The 23,724-nt window shown below is 39.6% G+C and overlaps 1 protein-coding gene across 1 annotated transcript; it reads left to right on the top strand.

Moving 5' to 3' along the window:
* The first annotated feature begins 1,697 nt into the window (after positions 1 to 1,697).
* Positions 1,698 to 23,724, top strand: FBXO47 (F-box protein 47). Its single transcript, XM_047758886.1, has 11 exons — positions 1,698 to 1,839; positions 5,102 to 5,308; positions 5,733 to 5,903; positions 8,991 to 9,067; positions 10,883 to 10,960; positions 13,688 to 13,796; positions 16,202 to 16,378; positions 18,055 to 18,201; positions 19,362 to 19,504; positions 22,276 to 22,435; positions 23,476 to 23,724. The coding sequence occupies exons 2-11, from the start codon at positions 5,128 to 5,130 to the stop codon at positions 23,586 to 23,588; spliced, it is 1,356 nt and encodes a 451-aa protein (XP_047614842.1). The 5' UTR covers positions 1,698 to 1,839; positions 5,102 to 5,127; the 3' UTR covers positions 23,589 to 23,724.

The raw sequence follows: 23,724 nt of genomic DNA on the forward strand, positions 1-23,724 counted from the left end.
ACCCCCTCCAAATGGAAGATGTTAACTACTTGATGAAACATTCTTCATTCCATAGAGAAGGTCAAAGTTTGATAACCTCAGAACCATAGAAACTCTTCAGGAGACTATCTGAGGCCAGATTAAAAGAATCACAGAAGCTCAGGAAGAGACCACCTGAGGCCAGATTAAAGGAATGCAGACTCTGCACACACTCTGATTCTTATCAACAACCCCGCTCTTGAACCATTGCTATAAAACTTTTCATCAAATCTTCTGGACAAACAGTTTTTGGAGGCATTAGCCCACTGCGTGCCCCCTTGGCCTGGCAAATCGATAAAGCTATTCTTTTCTCCTTCACCCAAAACCCTGTATTCCAGATTGAATTGGTGAAGGTCCACAAAAGGCACTTAAAATCTGCAAAATTAAACTTTTTTGTTTATTTAGGGACACACCTGCAACACATGGAAGTTCCCAGGCTAGGGGTGGAATAGGAACAGCAGCTGCCTGCCTGTGCCATGGTCACAGCAATGCCAGACTCCAGCCATGTCTGTGACCTACACAGCAATGCTGGATCCTTAACCCACTAAGCATCCCAGGGATCAAACCTGCATCCTTATGGGTAATAGTTGGGTTCTTAACCCACTGAGCCACATTGGGAACTCCCTGTTTATTCTATCTTTAGACTAATAAGACTTATAAGACTAATAAGCTCCATGAAGCCAGGAAACATATATCTTGTTCTCAGTTGTATGTTTAGGGCCTTCCCCGTGACTAGCCCAGAGCAACTTTCAGTAACCAGCTACTGAATGAATAAATGAAGAAGGACTTAATCTTCAAGGGAGGACCAAGCTAGGAAGATTTGCTTTGGACTCCATCTTTTTTGCTTTTTAGGATGGCACCACCATCAGCATATAGAAGTTCCCAAGGTAGGGGCCAAACCAGAGCTACAGCTGCAGGCCTACGTCACAGCAATGTGGGATCCAAGCCGCATCTGCAACCCACACCAGGGCTTTCACAGCAACTCCAGAACCCTAACCCACTGAGCGAGACCAGGGATGGAACCAGCATCCTCATGGATCCAGCGTCCTCATGGATCCTAGGGGGATTCTTTTCCGCTGCACCACAACAGGAACTTCCTTGGACTCCATCTTGACATGCCGGAGGCATCTTTGCTTCTAGGTACCAAAATAGGTTAAAAAAAGGAATGTTTGCAGGTTCTTCCCAACAGAAATTTTCATTGAGTCCTCTTGTACCTTACCTTGTAGGGATGGGAGGAGTTAAAAAACTAAGATAAAGGGAAAGGAAGTGGCTTGGAGCAGATGTGTGGTGCGCCAGGTTGGGACGCTTCGTTTCGCACCGTCCCCTCCACGTCTGTAACTGCCCCACCCCTTCCGGTCATCGGTTTGAAGCAAAGGTGGTTTTGGCCTAAGTTCGGCCTCCAAAGACTACATCCTCGTTAATTATTCATAGCGTGGAAGGGGGCTGTGAGTGCCAGGACTTTTACTATTCATGAGGGGGCGGAGTCTCCTTCACGAGCTCCTGGGGGAAGGCTCTGAAATATTCAAGAGGAAGGAGGGCACTCTGGGAGCTGGCGTTCTTCCTATTCATGAGGGGGCGGGGCCTCCTTCCCGCTGGGGCTCCTGGGAGGATTCTAAAATATTCTCGAGGCCAAGGGGGCGCCTGGGAGGCAGGAACGCAGCTCCGGAGCCGACCTGAGGCGGACCCTCCCTCTTCCTGGCGGCAAAATCTTTTTTTGAGGAAAATTTTTCTAAAACATTAAGAAGTTTGAGGATGGAGGGGCAAAACGACTAAATCGCATTTTCCTGTGATCCTTTAGCCGGGAAATTGTCCAAATCTGTGGTAAAAAGAGATTTATTTTCCCCCAATAGTTTCTGGAGATAGCTTCACCTTTTCGTGGACTGAAGGAGGTCAAAAATGCACCGCAGTGTGGTTTGAGTAGTATATCGGCCAGTTTCTCTTTTATGCCCCCCCACCCCCACCCCCCACCCCCAGTTTACCTCTCTGGAGATCTTTGGGCTAATTCTCGGGCAGATGGAGGTGGATCTCTTAAAAGATTTTCTTAGGTTAAAATAAAATAGAAATCCTAGTGAATTGCTGTTGGATGGTTTTCTCTGAAAAGGGGGAAAGAAGTTCATCCAAGAGAGCCTTCAAAGCCTTTCACACGTGGGCAAAATGAGCGGGATGGAACAGGGCATTGAAACATCATCTTACTAGGATTATTTTGGTCCGTTAGTCTCATTCTCTAGAGGACTGAGAGGCAACCAGAAGAAATTTGGAATTACATCTTTAGGATTTTCAGAAAAGCCTGCTATCTCCCCCAAACCGTTTAGGTCTAAGTGAGGAAAATAAGAAATTGTAAGAGGAGACTAAAGCTTTTAAAGAATTTGGGTCATTGTGTTTTAATCCTCTCAGAGGCTTAAAAATATAGGCAGAGTGTGCTTAACACACTGGAGTCCGCGGGTATTAGGTTATCAGTGAGGGTCTGAAGATCCCACAAGCTCCACCCATTCCCAGTTTAGCAAGTCCTCAGAGAAAAAGAACAAATCCTAGGCCAGATGTATATTTTACTATAATGAAAATGATTTAAAATACCTACTGTGAAAAGTTGAAAACAATGTTATGGATTAAATTATTCTTCCATTTGGTCGAATCCCATGCAGTCTTTAAAATATATATATACTTGTAGAAGTGTATCTATTGGTAAGGAAGGAAATTCCAATTTTAATTACAATTACAATTGAAATGCAGATTATAAAAAAGGATGATGTTCCCTCTTTTTTTGTGAAAAAAAATTATATATATATATATATGTAAAATTCTGGAATGATATAAACCAAAGTGCTTAATATTAAGTGTCAAAAACCAAATGAATTTAATTTTCTTTTTATTTTGCTGTATTTTGTAAAATTTTTGACAATGCACATGCTACTTGTATCATTTTAATGATTATTTAGAAATATCTACTAATTAAAATGCTCATTGAACCATGCTGAAGCAAAGCACTATATAAGGTATGGGTTTTTTTAAAGAAGGCTCACAGTATGCTTTTTCCTAAGCACTAAATTTCTTGGCCACATTTTCAAATCTATAACGGATTTTAAATTGATAAAAATTGGTATGTAACTTTAAAAATTTTTTAATTTGTATTTATTTATTGTCTTTTTAGGGCCACACCCTCAGCATGTGGAGGTTCCCAGGTTAGGGGTCGAATCAGAGCTGTAGCTGCTGGCCTACACCACAGCTCACCACAAGGATGGATCCTTAACCCAATGAGCAAGGCCAGGGATGGAACCCATGTCCTCATGGAGGCTAGTGGGTGTCATTAACCACTGAACTACAAAGGGAACTCTGATATGTAACTTTTTAGGTGAATAAGTAACAATGTGATCTTTAGCAATTTTGTGACAAAAGGAGAAAATGTATTTTGATCAGACAGGTTTGTAACTCTTTGGTGAAATGACTTGGTTGTTTCTTTAGAAACAAGGAAGCTTAGATTGGAGTTGTAGTTATGCATATGTACATATACATGTATATATTCAAAATTCAGTGTTTTCCCAGTTGAAGGAGGAGGAACACAAAGTTGCTGTGTGTGATAAATAATATTTTTTAAAGAATTATTGTTTAGTGTAAGTAAATTATCAATAATTTTAATAAAGTTCCTCTAGGAAATGTTCCTTTTGAAATAAGCTGTGTAGGCCCTTCCCAAAATTTAACAGTAACTATTATTAACCAAAAGTGGAATTGAAGGAAAATGTATTAATTTATTTATTCATCTTAATAATTTTACGAAACTTTGATTTCACTGCACATAATTGGTAACCATAATGAAATCATCTTAATCTGCTAGAGCTAGTCAGTTTTAAAAGATGTAAACTAAAATCTATTTTTTTTAATTTATTTATTTTTTTCCTTTTTTTTGTCTTTTTGCCTTTTCTAGGGCCGCTTCCGCGGCATATGGAGGTTCCCAGGCTAGAGGTCGAATTGGAGCTGTAGCCACTGGCCTGTGGGAGAGCCACAGCAGCTTGGGATCTGAGCGGCATCTTCGACCTACACCACAGCTCATGGCAACGCTGTATCCTTAACCCACTGAGCAAGGCCAGGGATCGAACCTGCAACCTCATGGTTCCTTAGTCGGATTCGTTAACCACTGCGCCACAATGGGAACTCCTAAAATCTATTTTAAAAGCTCCTTTGTTTTTATTGTTTCTAACAAAAGAACAAGTCAGTACTCAGTTTTAAAGAAATAGAAAAAATTACTACAATTAAAAAAAATTTTTTTTGGCAGACCCCACAGCATGTGGAAGTTCCTGGGCCAGGCACAGAATCTGTGCTACATCAGTGATCCAAGCCACTGCAGTGACAACACCAGATCCTTAACCCACTGTGCCACAAGAGAACTCCACTACAGATTTTTAATTCTACATTAATACTTTCATTTTTTTAGGATGTAAAGATTGTAAAAGCAATATACTAATTGACAAACATTGAATGTACTGAATTTGTTACTTTCTTGTGTTAAAACTTTTACTTTTAAAAATGTCACATATTTCCTTTCTTAGAATGTATCTCATCCAAATATACATCATATTTTCTACTAAAACTCTTCATCTAAAATATTTGGCTCAGAGGGGACTTCCCATCGTGACTCAGCAGAAACGAATCTGACCAGTATCCATGAGAATACAGGTTCGATCCCTAGCCTTGCACAGTGGGTTAAGGATCCAGGGTTGCCTGTGAGCTGTGATGTAGGTCACAGACTCGGCTGGGTTCCCAGGTTGCTGTGGCTGTGGTGTAGGCCAGTGGCTACAGCTCCAATTCAATCTGGGACCTACATATGCCACAGGTGCAGCCCTAAAAAAAAAAAAAAAAAGAATTGGCTAAAAGGGAAAAGGTTTTTAAGTATAATGCTGAGATGAATAGAATGTACTGGTTGGAACTCCGTAAATTGGACATAACATTAAAAGTTTTACAACTATAGAGAGATAGCTATTCCCTATTAAAATATGAACCTCTCCATTAAAAAAAACAAACAAACAAAACAGCTCTTTACCGATATAATTTCCTTTCTTCTTTGTCTCTTGTACTTTGTTTTTCTAACCAGGATAAATTCATGAGATAAGAAAAAGGATGGCATCTAGAGTAAATTCCAGTTTCACTTTGATTCCCAACCAGAAATACAGACGTAGCAATCGTCGATCCAGCTATTTTTCCAACAACCTTGCCTCAGATTCTCAGCCCTTATCAACGCTTGGAAATTTTAAAGCCTTGCCATTGGAAATATTCCAAATAATCTTAAGATACTTGTCAGGTGAGGTTTGGGGACCATGAGTAGGCTACATGGACACTCCACTATTTTATTTTCCCCAAGAACTACTTTATCATCTTAGGTCCTGCAAGAATATTAATGGTGTTCACATTAAGTTTATTTCCTAAAGTTTCGTCATTGTTAGGTAAGGGGTACAAAGAGAAAATATCATCCCCAAACTCTTTAAAACATGCTTCTAATTATGACATGGTAATTTGACTATTACATCCCCAAATGTTTCTAATTCCTTGAGAACTGGATTTAAAGCAATTTTAAAGTTTTATCCCACTTTATTTTGATTATTATTTAGTATTTTTATTATTAATGAGCTAACCTGTAAGTTGATAGATTGTACTAATAGTGGTATTCTTGTATTTAAGCCATTCATATATATGTTATATATGTAAATATATATTTCTTTTGATAGTGAAGGATATCAGCATGCTAAGCATGGTGTCCAAAACAATCAGCCAGCACATTATTAATTATATCTCAACCTCATCAGGAAGCAAAAGACTCTTACTACCAGACTTTCATAATCTTGAGCTGCCTGACAGGAAACAAGAATCTGCCATATTGGAATACTACAGATCTCTAGGTAATTTATCTAATGTAATGAGAGTTGCAACAAGTAAAAACTATACTTAGTTAAGGGGTACTATATACAATTCCGTAAGGCCTGTGGGAAATGGAGTATTTCCTATTTCTGCGATGCTTTTGCTCTTCAGTGTGAGGACTTTCTTTACCAATCCCTTGGAGTTCCAGTTCTGGCTCAGTGGTAACAAACCTGACTGGTATCCATGAGGGCTTGATTTCGATCCCTGGCCCTGCTCAGTGGGTTAAGGATCCGGCATTGCTGTGAGCTATGGTGTAGGTTGCAGATGTGGCTCAGATCTGGTGTTGCTGTGGCTGTGGCATAGGCTGGCAGCTGCAGCTCCAATTCCACCCCTAGCCTGGGAACCTCCATATGCTACAGGAGCAGCCCTAAAAAAAGCTAAATAAATAACAGTCCTTAACACTTTATTTATTTACATATTTATTTTTACACTTATCTTTAAAGATGAGAGAATGCATTTTAATGTAAAGAGTCAATCCTTGTGACTTCATGTGGATACAATGTCACTTATGCTTATTGTCTAGGTGGCTTGTCAGTTTAGGAAACCAATGTATTTTCTATGCTTTGCTTCTTGTAGATCTAATGAGTTTTATCTCTATACCTCTTTTCCCTTTCATCTGTAATCTGGTTCTTAAAATAGAAGAGAAATTTAAACATATTATTGTGGAAAGTCACTGATTCTCTTATCAGAAGCAATGGTTGTCTTTCTTCATTTCTTTCTTTCTTTTTTTTAATTTTTAGGGCCACACATGCAGCATATGGAAGTTCCCAGGCTAGGGGTTGAATTGGAGCTGCAGCTGCCAGCCTATACCCCACAGCAACATGGGATCCAAGCCATGTCTGCAACCTATACCATAGCTCACAGCAACACAGGATCCGGCATTGTCACTGCAGCGGCTTGGGTTGCTGCTGTGTCGCAGGTTTGATCCCTGGCACAGGAACTTCCACATGCTATGGGTGTGGCCAAAAAAAAAGAAAAAGCAAGCTTTTAAAACTGATTTTATGGGAGTTCCTGTCATGGCGCAGTGGTTAAGGAATCTGACTAGGAACCATGAGGTTGCAGGTTCGATCCCTGCCCTTGCTCAGTGGGTGAAGGATCCGGCATTGCCGTGAGCTGTGGTGTAGGTCGCAGACACGGCTCGGATCCCACGTTGCTGTGGTTCTGGCGTAGGCCGGCAGCTACAGCTCCGATTAGACCCCTAGCCTGGGAACCTCCATATGCCGTGGGATCGGCCCAAGAAATGGCAAAAAGACAAAACAACAACAACAACAAAAAAAAAACTGATTTTATGGGGAGTTCCCATCCTGGCTTAGCAGAAACAAATCCAGTTAGTATCCATGAGGATTCGGGTTAGATCCCTGGCCTTTCTCAGTGGGTTAAGGATCCAACGTTGCCTTGAGCTGTGATGTAGGTCACAGAGATGGCTTGGATCTCGAATTGCTGTGGCTGTGGTGGAGACCCAGCAGCTGCAGCTCAGTTTCAGCCCCCTCGCCTGGAACTTCTATATGCCGCACGTGTGGCCCTATAAAGTAAAAATAAATAAATAAAAATAAAACTGCTTTTATTCATGTAATGTTTTCAACCTTCCATTTAAATTTGATGCAGATACCTAGCATATGACTGATTCTTTAGATAAATGTTTAATGTACTTACCATTTCCGCATGTTGCTATTCCTATCTGATCTGTTCTTATTTTCAGACATTGAAATAACATTTTCAGAATTCTGCATTCTGAGGATTCTAAATTTTAATTTGCTTCTTCATACAAAACAGAAGCAGATGGCCAGTGTGGGAAAGAACATTACATCTGACTCTATTTTGGTGGAAAGAAATTACAGAAGGTGGTCTCTAAAGGGTATAGCAGAGCACCTGGGTTAAAAAAATAAATAAGTCGTCCAGTATTGGTTTTTATGGTAGATTGCAATCTTTGAAAATAGGAGTTTTACATTAGAAAAGGCAACCAACATACAGTTACAGCTTATAATTCCCCAGCTATGATATGCCATGGGACTGGATGCCAAAACATGAAAGGAAAAGAACTTAGCCTGAAAACCAAACACTGAAAATATCTTTTTATGCACAAGAATAAAGAGTTTAAAACACAATTCTGGTCATGTGTTACCTAAACATAGCACCTTCTAAAAATAAATTCAATAATCATAGACTCTATAGAAGTACATGAAGTAGTTATTGTATTATATATATTTTAAAAAAAAAGTAAATGCAGAGAAGGTGAAAACTGAAGAAAGTCATGATATTTAGGTATGTATTTTCCTACCACGTATCTTATTTTTAGTTTGAGGACATTTGCCCTTATAGGAATGTTAACAATGTATTACCATTTTAGGACAACAGAACACTTAAAGTTAGAGGAGACAAATCATACACTTCCTGTCGCTGCAGTTAAAGTTACGTAGCTCCCTGGGAAATTGAAGAGGTTTTTTTTTTTTTTCTTTCTTAAATATCTAAACACAAAATTCTATACATTCTTAACATGCAAGCCCCATAAAAGGATATCTTTGAGGGAAGAGATAAATGTTTCATCCAAACGGGATACTTTCTGTGAGGAGAAAAAAAAAACAACTTCTAATCTCTGAAATTTTAAGTACTTAATGACTTTAAGTTTTTGAATTTAGAGAAGAATACAAAATCTGTTTTCTCATTCTTTCCATTAACAACTCTTAAAACATTTTCCTTTATGGTCATCAGGTTAATTTTCAGAGCCATTGGAATATGTTTTCTATGGAATAAAAACAGTAGAGTTTCCCTTTTGTATTTGGTGTCTAGTTATTGTGTCTTTTTAAATCTAAATACTTTCTCATATCTGTCCTTTAGGATCGCTTTTACAATTTTTTGAAGGTTTTATGCCATTGCCTCTTAGGTGGACACCAGAGAGATACTTAGTAAACATTCTTCTTCCCAGGCTTCCTTTTAAAAACCCTTTCAATTCACAGCCCACCTTGGTGTACTGTACTTGACTTTCAGGAAACGTTATGCTGTGCATTATAGATAGTCTTAAATTAATTACATTGTCGTCATTTTTTTCATGTGTCTCTTTGCTTTCTCAGGTCTGCTATTTAAAAGATGTACATTGCTGCTACCCACAAAGGAAAGACTAAAGTACATTCACAAGATACTCGCAGAAGTAAGATCATACTTCTGAATTAGTTCATAATCTTGATTTCCAGTAAAGATATTTTATTGTTAAAATAAATATGCATTTCGAATCTATCTTTAATTAGTAGAATTTCATGAATTAGTACAAAAATGTTGGTTGATGGTAATCTAATACTCCATCAAGTACTCAGAGATTCTAAAACCAAAATGTAGCATAGGAGTATTCAACTTACTATAAAATAATAATTTATATATAATTAAGTACATCATTCACGTTTATTAGGAGCCAAACTGCAACTGCTGCCTATGCTGCAACAACTCTGGATCTGAGCCACATCTGCGACCTATGTGGCAGCTTGCAGCAGCTCTGGATCCTTAACCCACTGAGCAAGGCCAGGGATTAAACCTGCATCCTCATGGACACTATATTGCACTAACCTGCTGAACCACAACGGGAATTCCCTGAGGGTGTTTTAAAGTAGTTAAGAAAGTAGACCTTTTATTAATATGAGGAGTTCCCATAGTGGCGCAGTGGATTAAGAATCCAACTGCCGGCCTGGCACATAGGTTGAAAGGGATCCTGCAGCGGAGGTCACGACTATGGTTTAGATTCAATCCCTGGCCTGGGAGTGAATTAAAATTAAAAAACAAGAAAGGAAGCATGAAAATAATTTCCAAATGTTAACAATTTACTGTTAATATATATTAAAGGAATTTTTAATATATAAAATGACAAACTTTTTATGATAATTTATGACTTGGAAATATATATCAGTGTGTTTGGGCATAGTCTCTGTTAGACATTGAGTTTTACTTTATAAACCCAAATATACATCTAATGCTGCTGATTTAGTTCTATATTTAATAGTATGCAAACTGTTTCTAATCCGCTGGCTTTTTTCACATCAGTATTTGTATTGAGTTCAGGTCTATGTTATTGCAGCAGCTTCCAAGATGATCTTTCTGCCATTTATTTCTTCACTCCCCAACACATTCTCTATGGCAAATCACTTTCAAGTTAATTTTCTTGCTTAAAAACCTTTCAGAGGCTACTCAGTTTCAGCAGAATAAGGTCCAAAGTCCATAGGTTCTCCCTGACAGCCTAATCAAGCTGCTTATAATCTTTCTTCCCAAATGAACCCCTTTTCTTCCTACATCTATGCAATTTTACCCTTGTTTCCCTCACAAACCCTATCTATTTATTATATCTGAATCTTGGGCCACTTAAAGATATTGCTTACTTCACATTCTTCATAAGTTTGGTGGGGTTTTTTTTTGGTTGTTTGTTATTGTTTTGGTCTTTTTAGGGCCGCACTCACAGCATATGGAAGTTCCCAAGCTAGGCAGAGGTCCAATTGGAGCTACAGCTGCTAGCCTACACCACAGTTCAAGGCAACACCAGATTCTTAACCCAATGAGCGGGGCCAGCGATGGAACCCGCATCCTCATGGGTGCTAGTCAGGTTCGTTACTGCTGAGCCACAATGGGAACTCCCATAAGCTTTTTTAATCATTCTCAAAATTATCTTTTCCTTGCTTTCATTATATCTGATAGGTTTATGCGGTCATTTTAGCATTTTTACATTTTATAACCTGAAATATAAAATTAATTTCATGTACATCTTATTGTCCTAAACAATCATGATTTCCTTGAGGCAGAGATTTTATTTTATACTTTTTTCATAATCCTTGCATATATAACATGATGCTAATCTGTTATTTAGTGTTTTAGTTATTTTCGGTTAAGACTGAGAAAAATCCTTGCATATTTCCATTAAATTTGAATGTCGAATCATTGCACAGTTCCACTGAAAAGGAGAAATTAATAGTTGTTCTCTTTACAGGTTTCCTGTTTTAAATTCAGTGGCTGTGCAGCTCCATTGCAATGTTTAGGATTACCATGTTACGGCATGTTTTTACAGGTATAATTTTTTCATGAAAGAAGAAAAGGAATTCTTTTTGAATTATTGACAAGTAGAACATATAATCTGTCTTTCTATAAGATAGCAAAAGTAATGATAATCTAAAAAGAAAACAAAATAACATTGTAAAGATTTGAGAATGTGTTAATCTAATCATGTGCTTACCACTTCAGATTTTCTTCTTGAATTTTTCACTGGTAAGAATTGTTTAACATGTATTTGCTCTTGAAGTTTCCAGCCATTGTAATGATTAGAAATATTATCAGGTGGAGGGTGTGTGTGTGCAATGAGTTTTAAGTCTTGGCCTAGTTATTTAAGATGTGATTTTAGAAATCAACTGTATTGAGTTCCCGTCGTGGCACAGCGGAAACCAATCTGACTAGGAACCATGAGGCTGAGGGTTCAATCCCTGGCCTCACTCAGTGGGTTAAGGATCTGGAGTTGCCATGAGTTGTGGTGTAGGCCTCAGGTGTGGCTCAGATCTGGCGTTGCTGTGGCTGTGGCACAGCAACAGGGACCCCTAGCCTGGGAACCTGATTGGACCCCTAGCGTGGGAACCTCCATGTGCCACAAGTGCGGACCTAAAAAAAAAGCAACAAAAAAAAAAGAAAGAAAGAAAGAAAGAAAAGAAATCAATTGTTTGAAAAAAAATATTGTAGGATTTCCCTGGTGGCTCAATGGGTGTTGTGGCACAGGTTCGATCCCTGGCCTGGGAACTTCCACATGTTGCGGGTATGGCCAAAAAAAAAAAAAAAGAAAGAAAGAAAAAAAACTATTGTAACTATGGGAAGCGATAGATGGATAGATGTAACTAAGCTTATTGTGGTAATCATTTTGCAATATATACATGTATAAAATTACTACATTATATACTTCTAACTTAACACAATGTTACATATCAATTAATACCTCAGTAAAGCTGGGGGGAAATCAATGGTAGGAGTTTAAGAACTTTTTTTACCAATCTTTTACTGTGAACGAATAGCATTATTTTTAATGCTCTTCAATATTAATAATAAATTATTAATACATTACATTGTTCTAAGCAGTTTGCGTGCATTAACTTACTTAAAATGTACAGCAAACTTTGAGATTTACAACAATCTTTTTTTTTTTTTTTTTGGTCTTTTCTAGGGCCTCATCTGCAGCATATGGAGGTTCCCCGGCTAGGGGTCTAATCAGAGCTACAGCTGCCGGCCTACACCACAGCCACAGCAACGCTGGATTCTTAACCCACTGATCGAGGCCAGGGATTGAACCCGAAACCTCATGGTTCCTAGTTGGATTTGCTAACCACTGAGCCACCAAGGGAACTCCAACAACAATCTTACTTAAATCCTATCCTGCCTGCCAGCCACTATCCACATGCTCAGATTGGCGTGGGCATAGACCCTCCTACTTGCCCTCTTCCAAGATAGATTTTTGCTTTTTTTTTTCCTTTAGGATAAATAATGTGAGCACACACCTTCATGTAAAATTTAAAAGGTACAAAGTGGTATAAAGTGAGATGTAAGCATCCTCCCAGGCCTCTTCCTTGTTCACAGAGTTCCCTTCAACTGAAGTAAGCACTGTTAGCAGTTTCTAGTGTGTCCGTCCAGAGATAACTTTTATTAAAAAAAAAGAATAACTTTTAAACTACTGAGGTCCAGTTCAACTAAATTGATGTGATTATATCAACATTTTCAAAATACACTTATAGTAAAATAAATTTTTCATATGTATTATTAGTGCTCAAAGATAATTTTAAATTTCATCCAAATACTTTTTTTTTTTTGCTCATTCACATCCACGTCACAAATAAATGTTCACAATTGTCACATTAAAAGGAGGTCATGAGGTCATTATCAGAGTTCCCACTGCGGTGCAAGGGGATGGGTGATGTCCCTGCAGTGTTGGAACGCAGGTTCCATCCCTGGCAGATGCAGTAGATCAAAGAATTCCAAAGGATTCAGCTGCGGTTTAGGTCACAACTGTGGCTTAAATCTGATACCTGACCAGGAAACTGCATATGCCTTGGGGTGCCCCCCCCAAAAAAAAGAGGTCATTGTCATTTGTAAGCAATGTCATAAATGATAGCTAGAGAGAATCAGAGTTCCACTGCGGTCTAAAACTAAGCCACAGTATGGTCAAGTTAGATGCCTAATGTTGTTTTCTAGGGTTTGAGCTTTGCTTTGTTGTTTTCCTCATGCTGTCAGAGTTCAGGACTCAGTACCATTTAGTTCTCTGAAGAGATAATCCCTATGCAGCCAAAAAGAAACTGAATTTTGGCGCACTCCTAGGTTTTGTTTGTGCAACTTTCCTACTAATATGGGAGTTCCCGTCATGGAGCAGCAAAAAAAAAAAAAATCTGACTAGGAACCAAGAGGTTGCGGGTTTGACCCCTGGCCTCGCTCAGTGGGTTAAGGATCCAGTGTTGCTGTGAGCTGTGGTCTAGGTCACAGACACGGCTCAGATCCTCCGTTGCTGTGGCTCTGGTGTAGACCGGCAGCAGAAGCTCTGATTGAACCCCTAGCCCGGGAACCTCCATATGCTGAAGGTGCAGCCCTAAAAAGCAAAAAAATAAATAAATAAAATTTCCTACTAATATGAACAGTACCATAGTAAATAAAAATGGCATATTGCCTCCATCCTGTGCTACAACAGTTATGGTGATAAGGCAGTGGTGACTTATGTTTTGATTTGATGGTTTGAACATCTACAATGTTTCCTTCATTTTATCGTCCTCAGACCTTAACAGCAGGTTGGGATGAACTTGAGTGCCATCGTGTTTTTAACTTCTTATGTGAGCTGACTAATCTCCCCCGCAAGATGCAGACAGTTGTCTGCAGCAAACCAGGTAAAGAACTACAATTCAGAGATAACATTATTCAGAGGTTATGGGGGGGGGGGCGCAGCATAGTTCTAGTATGTATTTTAAAATAAATTGTGGCATTCATTGGTAGTAATTGAATGTAATAGATGCCACTGAATTGTACACTTTAAAAACGGTTAAAAATAGGGAGTTCCTGTGGTGGCTCAGTGGTTAATGAACCCAACTAGTATCCATGAGGATGGGTTTGATCCGTGGCCTCAATCAGTGGGTTAAGGATCCAGCATTGCCGTGAGCTCTGGTGTAGTTTGCAGATGCAGCTTGGATCCTGTGTGGCTGTGCCATAGGCCAGCTGCTGTAGCTCTGATTTGATCCCTAGCCTGGGAACCTCCATATGCCCTGGGTGTGGTCCTAAAAAGACAAAAGACAAAAAAAAGGTTAAAATAGGAGTTCCTGTGTGGGTTAGCAGGTTGAGGATCCAGCATCATCACTGCTGTGGCACATGTTTGATCCCTGGCCTGGGAATTTTCATATGCCTTGGGCACCCCCTGCTAAAAAAAAGAAGGATTTAAGGGGTATGAGAAAATAACAAAAAAGTTTAAAATAGCAAATTTTATATTAAATATATTTTATTACAATTTAAGAAAATAAGATATCAAAAACTATTGAATTATACTCATTAAATGGGTAAATTATGTAGTATATAAATTATGTATATTTCAATAAAGCTATTAAAAATAAATGAGATACCAGAGTTCCCATTATGGCTCAGCAGGTGAGGGACCAGATATGGTCTCCATGAGGATGCCATTTCGATCCCTGGCTTCGCTTAGGGGATAAGTATCTGGTGTTGCACCAAGCTTCAGCATAGGTTACAAAAATGCAGCTTGGATCCGGTGTTGCCATGGCTGTGGTGTGGGTGTGGATTTGACCCCTAGCCCAGAAACTTCCCTATGCTGCAGGTGCAGTCAATACGAGGAAAAAAAAAAAAAATGAGTTACCACTTCATACCCAGTAGGGTGGCTGGAATAAAAAGTCAGATAACAAGCATTGGTGAGAATGTGGGGAAATTGGAACTCTCATACATTGCTGGTGGGGATGCAAAATGGTGCAGCCACTTTGGAAAACAATCTGGCAGTTCTTCAAATGATTAAATATAGAGTTACCATATGACCCAAGAGAAACTAAAACATATATTTATACAGGAACTTGTACATAAATATTAATAGCAACATAACCCATAATAACCAAAAGGTGGAGGCAACCCAAATATCCATCAGTGAGTGAATGGATAAACAAAATACTATACAACATGTAGAAGTTCCCAGGCCAAGGATCAAACCTGTGTGATAGCAGCAACCTGAGCCACTTCAGTGATAATGCCCAATTCTTTTTTTTTTTTTGTCTTTTCTAGGGCCGCACCTGCGGCATATGGAGGTTCCCAGGCTAGGGGTCCAATCAGAGCTGTAGCTGCTGGCCTACACCACAGCCACAGCAACACCAGATCTGAGCCGCGTCTACAACCTACACCACAGCTCATGGCAACGCCAGATCCTTAACCCACTGAGCAAGGCCAGGGATCAAACCCGCAACCTCATGGTTCCTAGTTGGATTCGTTAACCACTGCGCCACGACAGGAACTCCAGATAATGCCCGATTCTTAACCTACTGTACCACACAGGAACTTTAGAAATATATAGTATTGGTACACATAATAACATGGATGAACCTGAAAACATGCTAAGCGAAAGAAGCCAGTCATAAAAGACCACCTGGGCCCCGTTGTGGCCCAGCTGGTTAAGAACCCAACTACTAAGCATGAGATTGTGAGTTTGATCCCTGGGCTTTCTCAATGGGTAAAGGATCCAGCGTTGCTGTGAGCTGTGGTGTAGGTCACAGACAAGGCTCAAATCTGGCATTGCTGTGGCTGTAGTGTAGGCTGGCAGCTTCAACTCTGATTCAGCCCCTAGCCCGGGAACTTCCATATGCCGCACCTGCAGCCCTTAAAAAAAAAAAACAAACAGACTACCTACTATACCTACTATGTGATTTCATTCATTCCAATTGGACCCCTAGCCTGGGAACCTCCATATGCCTCTGCCTTAAAAAGCAAAAAAAAAAAAGAGGAAGAAGAAGTAGTTCTCTGGAGTTTCCTCATGGCACAGTGGCTCAAAAATCCAGCTTTGTCACTGCTGTGGCTCAGGTTGCAGCTGTGGCATGGGCTTGATCCCTGGCTCGGGAACTTCTGCATGCCAGAGTGTGGCCAGAAAAAAAAAAAAAAAAGTAGTTTCTCCATAATCTAAAATTTTTACAGAGTAAAATGAAGTAACTTGCTCAACACAGAATATATTAGTTATGTTATGTCCTTGACCTATCCAGTAGGCACATCAGTCTTTCTAGAAGAATGTTTTACAATTCTTTTGTCTTCATAGGCAGTGCCCGAAAGCTGGAGTTAAGGATCCGACTGTTTTGTAGGAGGGTTCTGCTTGATCACTGGACCCATCGAAGTGATTCTGCATTTTGGCTAACACGTATATTAAAACCGTGGCCCATGGTGAATCAGGCAAGATTACTGTATATCATCTTTGGACCAGTATCTCCTCAGGATGGTAAGCATCTACTTCTTAGGGATGTATGTTACAAAATTGGTTAATTACTTTCACCTTAAGAAACATATCTTTTTTTTTTTTCTTTTTAAGGCCGAACCTGCCATATATGGAGGTTCCCAGGCTAGGGGTTGAATTGGAGCTGTAGCCACTGGCCACAGCCACAGCCACAGCAACACCAGATCCAAGCCACATCTGCAACCTACACCACAGCTCCTAGCAATGCCTGATCCTTAACCCACTGAGCAAGGCCAGGGACAGAAACCGAATCCTCATGGGTACTAGTCAGATTCGTTTCTGCTGAGCCACAACGGGAACTCCAAGAAATGTATCTTTTTATACCTGCTTAGTTTCATTATTCCTAATAACTAAATCATATTTCATAACTAATATGCTGCATTAACTTGTGCATAACTTAAGCTTCAAGACAGAAATTCTTCTGCCTCAGGCCATTTCCAAATATATTCCTATCATCTCTGATTTACCTAAAATAGCTGCATATCTTAACTCAAGATTATATTTGCTGCTGGAAGGGACTAATAGTGCATGTGAAGCAAAGCAGTAGTCAAATATTTATGTTTTACTTAACTTTGGGTTCATAGTATGATTTTTTGCAATTTTGGGCCTAATTAAGTCTTGCTTGGATGAATGTTAAAATTAGCATTCTTTTTTTTTTTTTAATTCACACTGCCTTATGTCAGGAACTAACCAGCTTAAAGGATGTTGAGTAGCAGCAGGAAGCCAATCTGGGATCAAATTTTGTTTGTATGTGTATTTCACAAAGAGAATCGGTCATATGAAAATAATAAAAAATTAAGTGGATTCCTCTGTTCTGATATAAATGTCTGGAAGATTCTCAAACACAGCATGCTCTCTTTTTGGAAAGCTATCACTAGGTTTTAATTTCATCTTAGTAACATTACGTCAATTGTTTATTCCAGTTTTTATTATGGGGTAGCATTATCTTGGGGTTTTTTCGGTTTTTTTTTTTTTTGGTCTTTTTGTCTTTTTAGGACCACACCCATGGCATATGGAGGTTCCTAGCTAGGGGTCAAATTGGAGCTGTAGCTACCGGCCTACACCACAGCCACAGCATTGTTAACCACTGAGCCATGACAGAAACTCCTATCTTTGATATTTAAAATTTTTTTTAAATTTTTTTTTGGCTTTATAGGGCTGCACCCCTGGCTTATGGAGGTTCTCAGACTAGGGGTCCAATTGGAGCTATAGCTGCTGGCCTATGACACAGCCACAGCAACGCAGGATCTGAGCCGCATCTGCAGTCTACACCACAGCTCATGGCAACACCGGATCCTTAATCCACTGAGCGAGGCCAGGGATCAAACCTGTGTCCTCATGGATGCTAGTCAGATCCGTTAACTGCTGAGCCATGACAGGAACTCCCAAGGTAGCATTATCTTTGAAACAGAAACCATTTTTTCTTGGTGAAACTACCTTTTCTTTACTTCATTTAGCTATTGTTACTGTGCTTCATCACATCGGTCAGAGACATTAAAATTTATACTGTTATCAGAATTGACCTTTCATTATGAAAGGAGCATATAGAAGTAATGGATTCTATCATGCAATCCAATTTCCTTTTTAAGCAATCCGTGAAGTCTATATTACAAAGCCAACTGTTCTCTTATGGCCTAACTTTTGTTTCAATTATCATTCAGGACAGGTGGTTTGGCAGAGAATGATAGAAGGACCTACAGATGAACCCAGTTTGAAAGGTTTGGCTGATGCCATTAAATTACTATATGACACAGGCACCAAAGAATGGACAGCAGATGATATTATCAGCCTTGTAGATGAACTATCAGGTAAAAAGAAAAAAATTTACCACCTCGAGTAATAGAAATTTATTATTAGAATACAGTTATAAAATTGTAAGGATAACTCTACAGGTAACAGATGAATTGCCTATTGGAAATCACTAAATGCTCTAAAATATTTAAAGTTTAGTATTATGTTTGACAGGAAGCATGTAATCAACTTACTTTCCTTCAATTTTCCTTACCAATTTTTTTTTTGTCTTTTTGCTATTTCTATGGAGGTTCCCAGGCTAGGGATCCAATCGGAGCTGTAGCCACCGGCCTACGCCAGAGCCACAGCAGCATGGGATCCGAGCCGTGTCTGCAATCTACACCACAGCTCACGGCAACGCCGGATCGTTAACCCACTGAGCAAGGGCAGGGACCAAACCCGTAACCTCATGGTTCCTAGTCGGATTCATTAACCACTGTGCCACGACGGGAACTCCCCAATTTTTTTTTAAGGGCTACACCCAAGCCATAAGGAACTTCCCAGGCTAGGGGTTGAATCAAAGTCGCAACTGCCGGCCTACGCCACAGCCACAGCAACACACCAGATCCAAGCCACATCTGTGACCCACACGGCAGCTCACAGCAATGCCGGATCCCCAACCCACTGGGCAGGGCCAGGGATCGAACCCACATCCTCATGGATACTAGTTGGGTTCATGACTGCTGAGCCACAATAGAAACTCCCCCAATTTTCATAAATATGTATTTATTGCTATTATTATTTGAAAACTTCATAATTTAGTTAGCTCAATTATTCACACTTTGCAAATTCACAGGAAGACTCTCATAATTTGGGGTAAGAAGAAAGCCATTTCCTGAAACAGAGTTCCCCATTCCTAAATAATCCTTTAGATTCTAAAATTTACAGGATTTCTTTCCTTACGCAGGATTAGACCACCTTGCCTGTTGACCTATATGTAGGAGAAATGCTTTGACTATATCACTAGCACACTTATGTGAGGGTCGCTGTGACTCGGCAATAATCTCTGTCCCCAGCTGAACGCTGTAATTGGAAAACTAAGACATTTTCTTTAAGCTTCTCTGTTAGTGCTAATTGTATTTCCAATCGAGTGATATAATATTGCATGTATTTAATGGTGTTTACTAAAGCTATTATGTAATTTCTCATTAAATAACTGTTCTTCCTCTAATAAAAGTGGTTCCTCGTGAGTGGCTTCTGGAGAATAATGCACGTCTCCTAATCCTAAGTGGGAACAACATCTGTTTCACTTTCATGGCCAGTAAAGCTGTGAAGGGACGGGCCGTTGAACTGGCAAGGCTGATAGTCTTTTTGGCTTTGGTAAGTAAAAAAATAAATTTTCTTCTACCAAGTTGTTTAACATTTATAGTTGATCTATCAGGAAGCTGCCCTGAAGGAATTGAACTACGTACAAAACATATGTTTTGAAAGAATAAGTATTTTTAAGTCTATATTCTTGTATACAATGGGAACGCCTGAGACGTAAAGTTTTTTAATACATGTAATAAACTATCATATTTGGAATCATTTTTTGGCCATGCCCACAGCTCATGAAGTTCCCAGGCCACAGCAGCAACCCAAGCCAATGCATTGACAATGCCAGATGCTTAATTCTCTGTGCCACAAGAGAACTTCTTTGGAGTCTTTTTTTTTTTTTTTTGGCTTTTTAGGGCTGCACCCTCGGCATATGGAGGTTCCCAGGCTAGGGGTCCAGTCGGAGCTGTAGCTGCCAGCCACAGCCACAGCCACAGCCACAGCCGCAGCAATGCAGGATCCAAGCCCCGTCTGCTACCTACACCACAGCTCACGGCAACCCCGGATCCTTAGTCCACTGAGCCAGGCCAGGGATCAATCCCGCGTCCTTGTGGATGGTAGTCAGGTTCGTTAACCGCTGAGCCATGACAGGAACTCCTGGAGTCATTTCTTTTTCTTTCTTTTTTTTTTCTTTTTTTCTTTTTTTGTCTTTTTAGAGCCATACCCACAGCATATGGAGGTTCTCAGGCTAGGGGTTGAATCAGAGCTACAGCTGCCGGCCTACGACACAGCCACAGCAACGCAGGGCCATGTCTACGATCTACCCCACAGCTCACGGCAACACTGGATCCTTAACCCACTGAGCAAGGCCAGGGATCGAACCCACAACCTCATGGTTCCTAGTTGGATTCATTTCTGCTGCGCCATAATGGGAACTCCCAGTCATTTCTTATTTTAACCTCTCTTCGCTTCATATTTAGATTGTCATTATACACTCCTGCCAAGTTATATTCTTTTTTTTTTTCTTAAATTCTATTAAAAGAATAAAGCACCTCTTATGATTTGCTCCAGGATAATCAACGGGCAGCAGGGAGAGAATGTGGAAGTGAATGGTGGTAGAAATGAAACAAGATAAGTAATTGTTGGAGTTCCCTTTTGGTGCACCAGGGTAAGGATCTGGCATTGTCACTGCAGTGGCACAGATCACTGTTTTGGTGCAGGTTCCATCCCTGGCCCAGGAAATTTTACATTCTGCTGGAGTAGCCGCCCCGCCCCCCCAAAAAACTGATTAGAAATTGTTGAAGCTAGGGAATGGATACTAGGGGTTCATAATACTCTTCCCTTTACTTTTATATAGTTAAAATGTTTTTCAAAATAAAACATTAAAAATATATTTAATATTCATTCATTTAACACAAATTGAGTGTTTACTATGGGCCATATATTGTGTGAGATTTTAGGACTATGGAAATTAATAGAGCAAATCCCTGACCGAAAGCTGCATCCAGTATTTTAAGAGATATAAAAGTATATACAAATAAATCCAGGAGTTCCCATCATGGTGCAGCAGAAACGAATCTGACTAGTACCCATGAGGTTGCGGCTTCAATCCCTGGCCTTGCTCAGTGGGTTAAGGATCTGGCGTTGCCATGAGCTGTGGTGTAGGTCACAGATGTGGCTCAAATCTGGCATTGCTGTGGCTTTGGTGTAGGCCAGCAGCTATAGCTATGATTAGACCCCTAACCTGGGAATCTCCATATGCTATGGTTGAGCACTAAAAATAAGCAGATGTCTTCCAAAAAAAAAAAGAATGAGAGAGAATTAGAACTACATGGCTATATCAATAGGGAACTATAAGCAGTTCAGTATTTTTTTTTTTCTTTTTAGGGATGCACCCTCGGCATATAGAAGTTCCCAGGTGGCTAGGAGTCAAATTGGAGCTGCAGCTGCCTGTCTACACCACAGCCACAGCAACTCAGGATCTGAGCCAAATATGCAACCTACACCACACTCATGGCGATGCTGGAACCTTAACCCACTGAGCAAGGCCAGAGATTAAACCTGAATCCTTATGGATATTAGTCAGATTTGTTTCTGCTGAGCCACAATGAGAATTCCTCAGTATTATTTCTGAAGGGAAAATGTGCATAAGAGGAGGAGGTAGTGAGTTTAGATAGGAAGGGAGAGGCAAGGAAGGGCCTTATAGACCATTTGGTGCAGTGGGTTAAAGAATAGGAGGTCCCAGCTGCAGCTTGATTCAATCCCTGGCCCAAGAATTTCTATATGTTGTAGGTGTGGCCATAAAAAGAAGAGAGAGGTCCTATCTTTATGGCTTACCATTATATTCCCAGATCTTAGCATGTGCTCAGTAAATACTTATTGAATGAATGAGCAGGAGCCTGTTTTTCATGTGCTTAATAATGGTTTCAGGAAGTTCAGTGGGTTAAGGATCTAGCTCTGCTGCAGCTGTGATGCTGGCTACAACTGCCTTGCAGGTCCAATCCCTGACTGGGTAACTTCCATATGACACGGGTGCAGCCAAAAGAGTAAAAAAGAAAAAGAAAAATAATTGTTTTTAATATTTTTTCATACATTAATAAATAGCATTCTTTATAATCTTGTAACCAGCTTTATTTACTTCACACTTTTTCCCGCTACATTTGTACCATTTGAAAGCAAAGGAGTACTAGATATCAGAGCATTTCTCATTTTTAGACTCAACATGATGTCATATGTAATAAATTGTGTGAAATTAGAAACTCTGATTGTTAATACCATTTTCAAATATGCTTTCTTCACATGAAGATTTACCATAATGCTTTGTGTGTCTAAATCAGGTATGTGAGAAGGAACTATACTGCATGGACTGGGCGGTTAAAATGATGCAAAAAGTCTGTAAAGTCTTTAGCACTCCAGTGGAAAGAAATAACTTCCTGCAGAGTGTGGCAAATGCATTTGCATGTGTTACAATGGAAATGCTGCAATCAGTTATGTCTGGTGAGTATTGCATGTAGATGGTGCACAGGTGTGAGGACAATGGATTCTAGTCTCCCCTGAAGGCAAAGATAATTTTGTGTAGACTTTTATTTCTAGGCTAAGGATAGAAAAAGCAGGCCTTGTTTGTTTTTCCATGAGATATATTTAGTTCTAGGTTTTGTCACTTTTTAAATCCGGTAGTGGTTTTGATGGAAAACATAAAATTGAAGAGTCTGCTCTGAAAGGAACCAATTTCAATTCGGCAGAGCAAGACGTTTTAACTTGCTTACTTAACCAACTATCATAATCATCATAATAATATCCTTTATTTGTATAGTTCACACATATATTATTTTACAATTTTATTAGGTGGCCACCATGATCATGAACCCTGTTTTACAGATGAGAAAACTAAGGCTTAGAGAAATACCTGACTTGCCCATGGTCATGAAGTTAGAAGCCATGAAGCAAGGACCAGAATCTTTTTTTCTGACTTCTAATTCATTGCTCTTAATTCCATGATTTCCTTGGTTAAGGTCTGACTTAGTGAAAATCACTAACATGGAGTTCTTTTCATGGCTCAGTGGTTAACGAATTCAACTAGGAGCCATGAGGTTTCAGGTTCGATTCCTGGCCTTGCTCAGCGGGTTAAGGATCCGGCCTTGCCAAGAGTGTGGTGTAGGTTGCAGATTTGACTCAAATCCTGAGTTACTGTGGCTCTGGCATAGCCCTGCAGCTACAGCTCCGATTTGACCACCCCTAGCCTGGGAACCTCCATATGCCGAGGGTGCAGCCCTAGAAAAGACGAAAAAAAAAAAAAAAAAGGAGAATCACTAACTAGTTTTGTTTTGTTTTGTTTTTGCTTATGGTTTGTGTATTAGAGGAAAAGTCAATTCCATTTTTCATGGAAGATTTTTTTTTTCTTTTTTTGCTTATGGTTTAACTAGTCTTCTGTTACATATTCTTAGGGAAATTGGAACATCTTATGTTTCAAATAAATCATATATTTAAAAACTGTCATTTTCTTTTCCCTACTGCCTACCCCTGTGTGTGGCATATAGGAGACCGTGATGAAGATGACAGAAGTTTTTTGAATTTGTACCACCTTGTGCAAGCTCAGGCTAACTTCCATAAGGAGGTCCTGTCTTTGACCGTGAATACTCTTTCTACCTAAACACTCAGAAAGCCTTGCATTTAGAGAATATCTCACTGAACTAATAATGAAAATAGCGCTACTTTCCACACTCAAAGAATAGCATCCATGGGACTTTTTATCACATCTAAGTAATTCAAAAGCACGAGAAAATTCT

This window comes from Phacochoerus africanus, chromosome 14 (assembly GCF_016906955.1).
Source record: "Phacochoerus africanus isolate WHEZ1 chromosome 14, ROS_Pafr_v1, whole genome shotgun sequence".
Taxonomy (NCBI): Eukaryota; Metazoa; Chordata; class Mammalia; order Artiodactyla; family Suidae; genus Phacochoerus; species Phacochoerus africanus.

Excerpts from the sequence above, each read along its gene's own strand:
- FBXO47 (XM_047758886.1), top strand. The coding sequence starts at position 5,128 with ATGGCATCTAGAGTAAATTCCAGTTTCACTTTGATTCCCAACCAGAAA. Across the intron at positions 5,309-5,732 it reads AATCTTAAGATACTTGTCAG|TGAAGGATATCAGCATGCTA; the intron begins GTGAGGTTTGGG and ends TTCTTTTGATAG. Across the intron at positions 9,068-10,882 it reads TTCACAAGATACTCGCAGAA|GTTTCCTGTTTTAAATTCAG; the intron begins GTAAGATCATAC and ends TTCTCTTTACAG.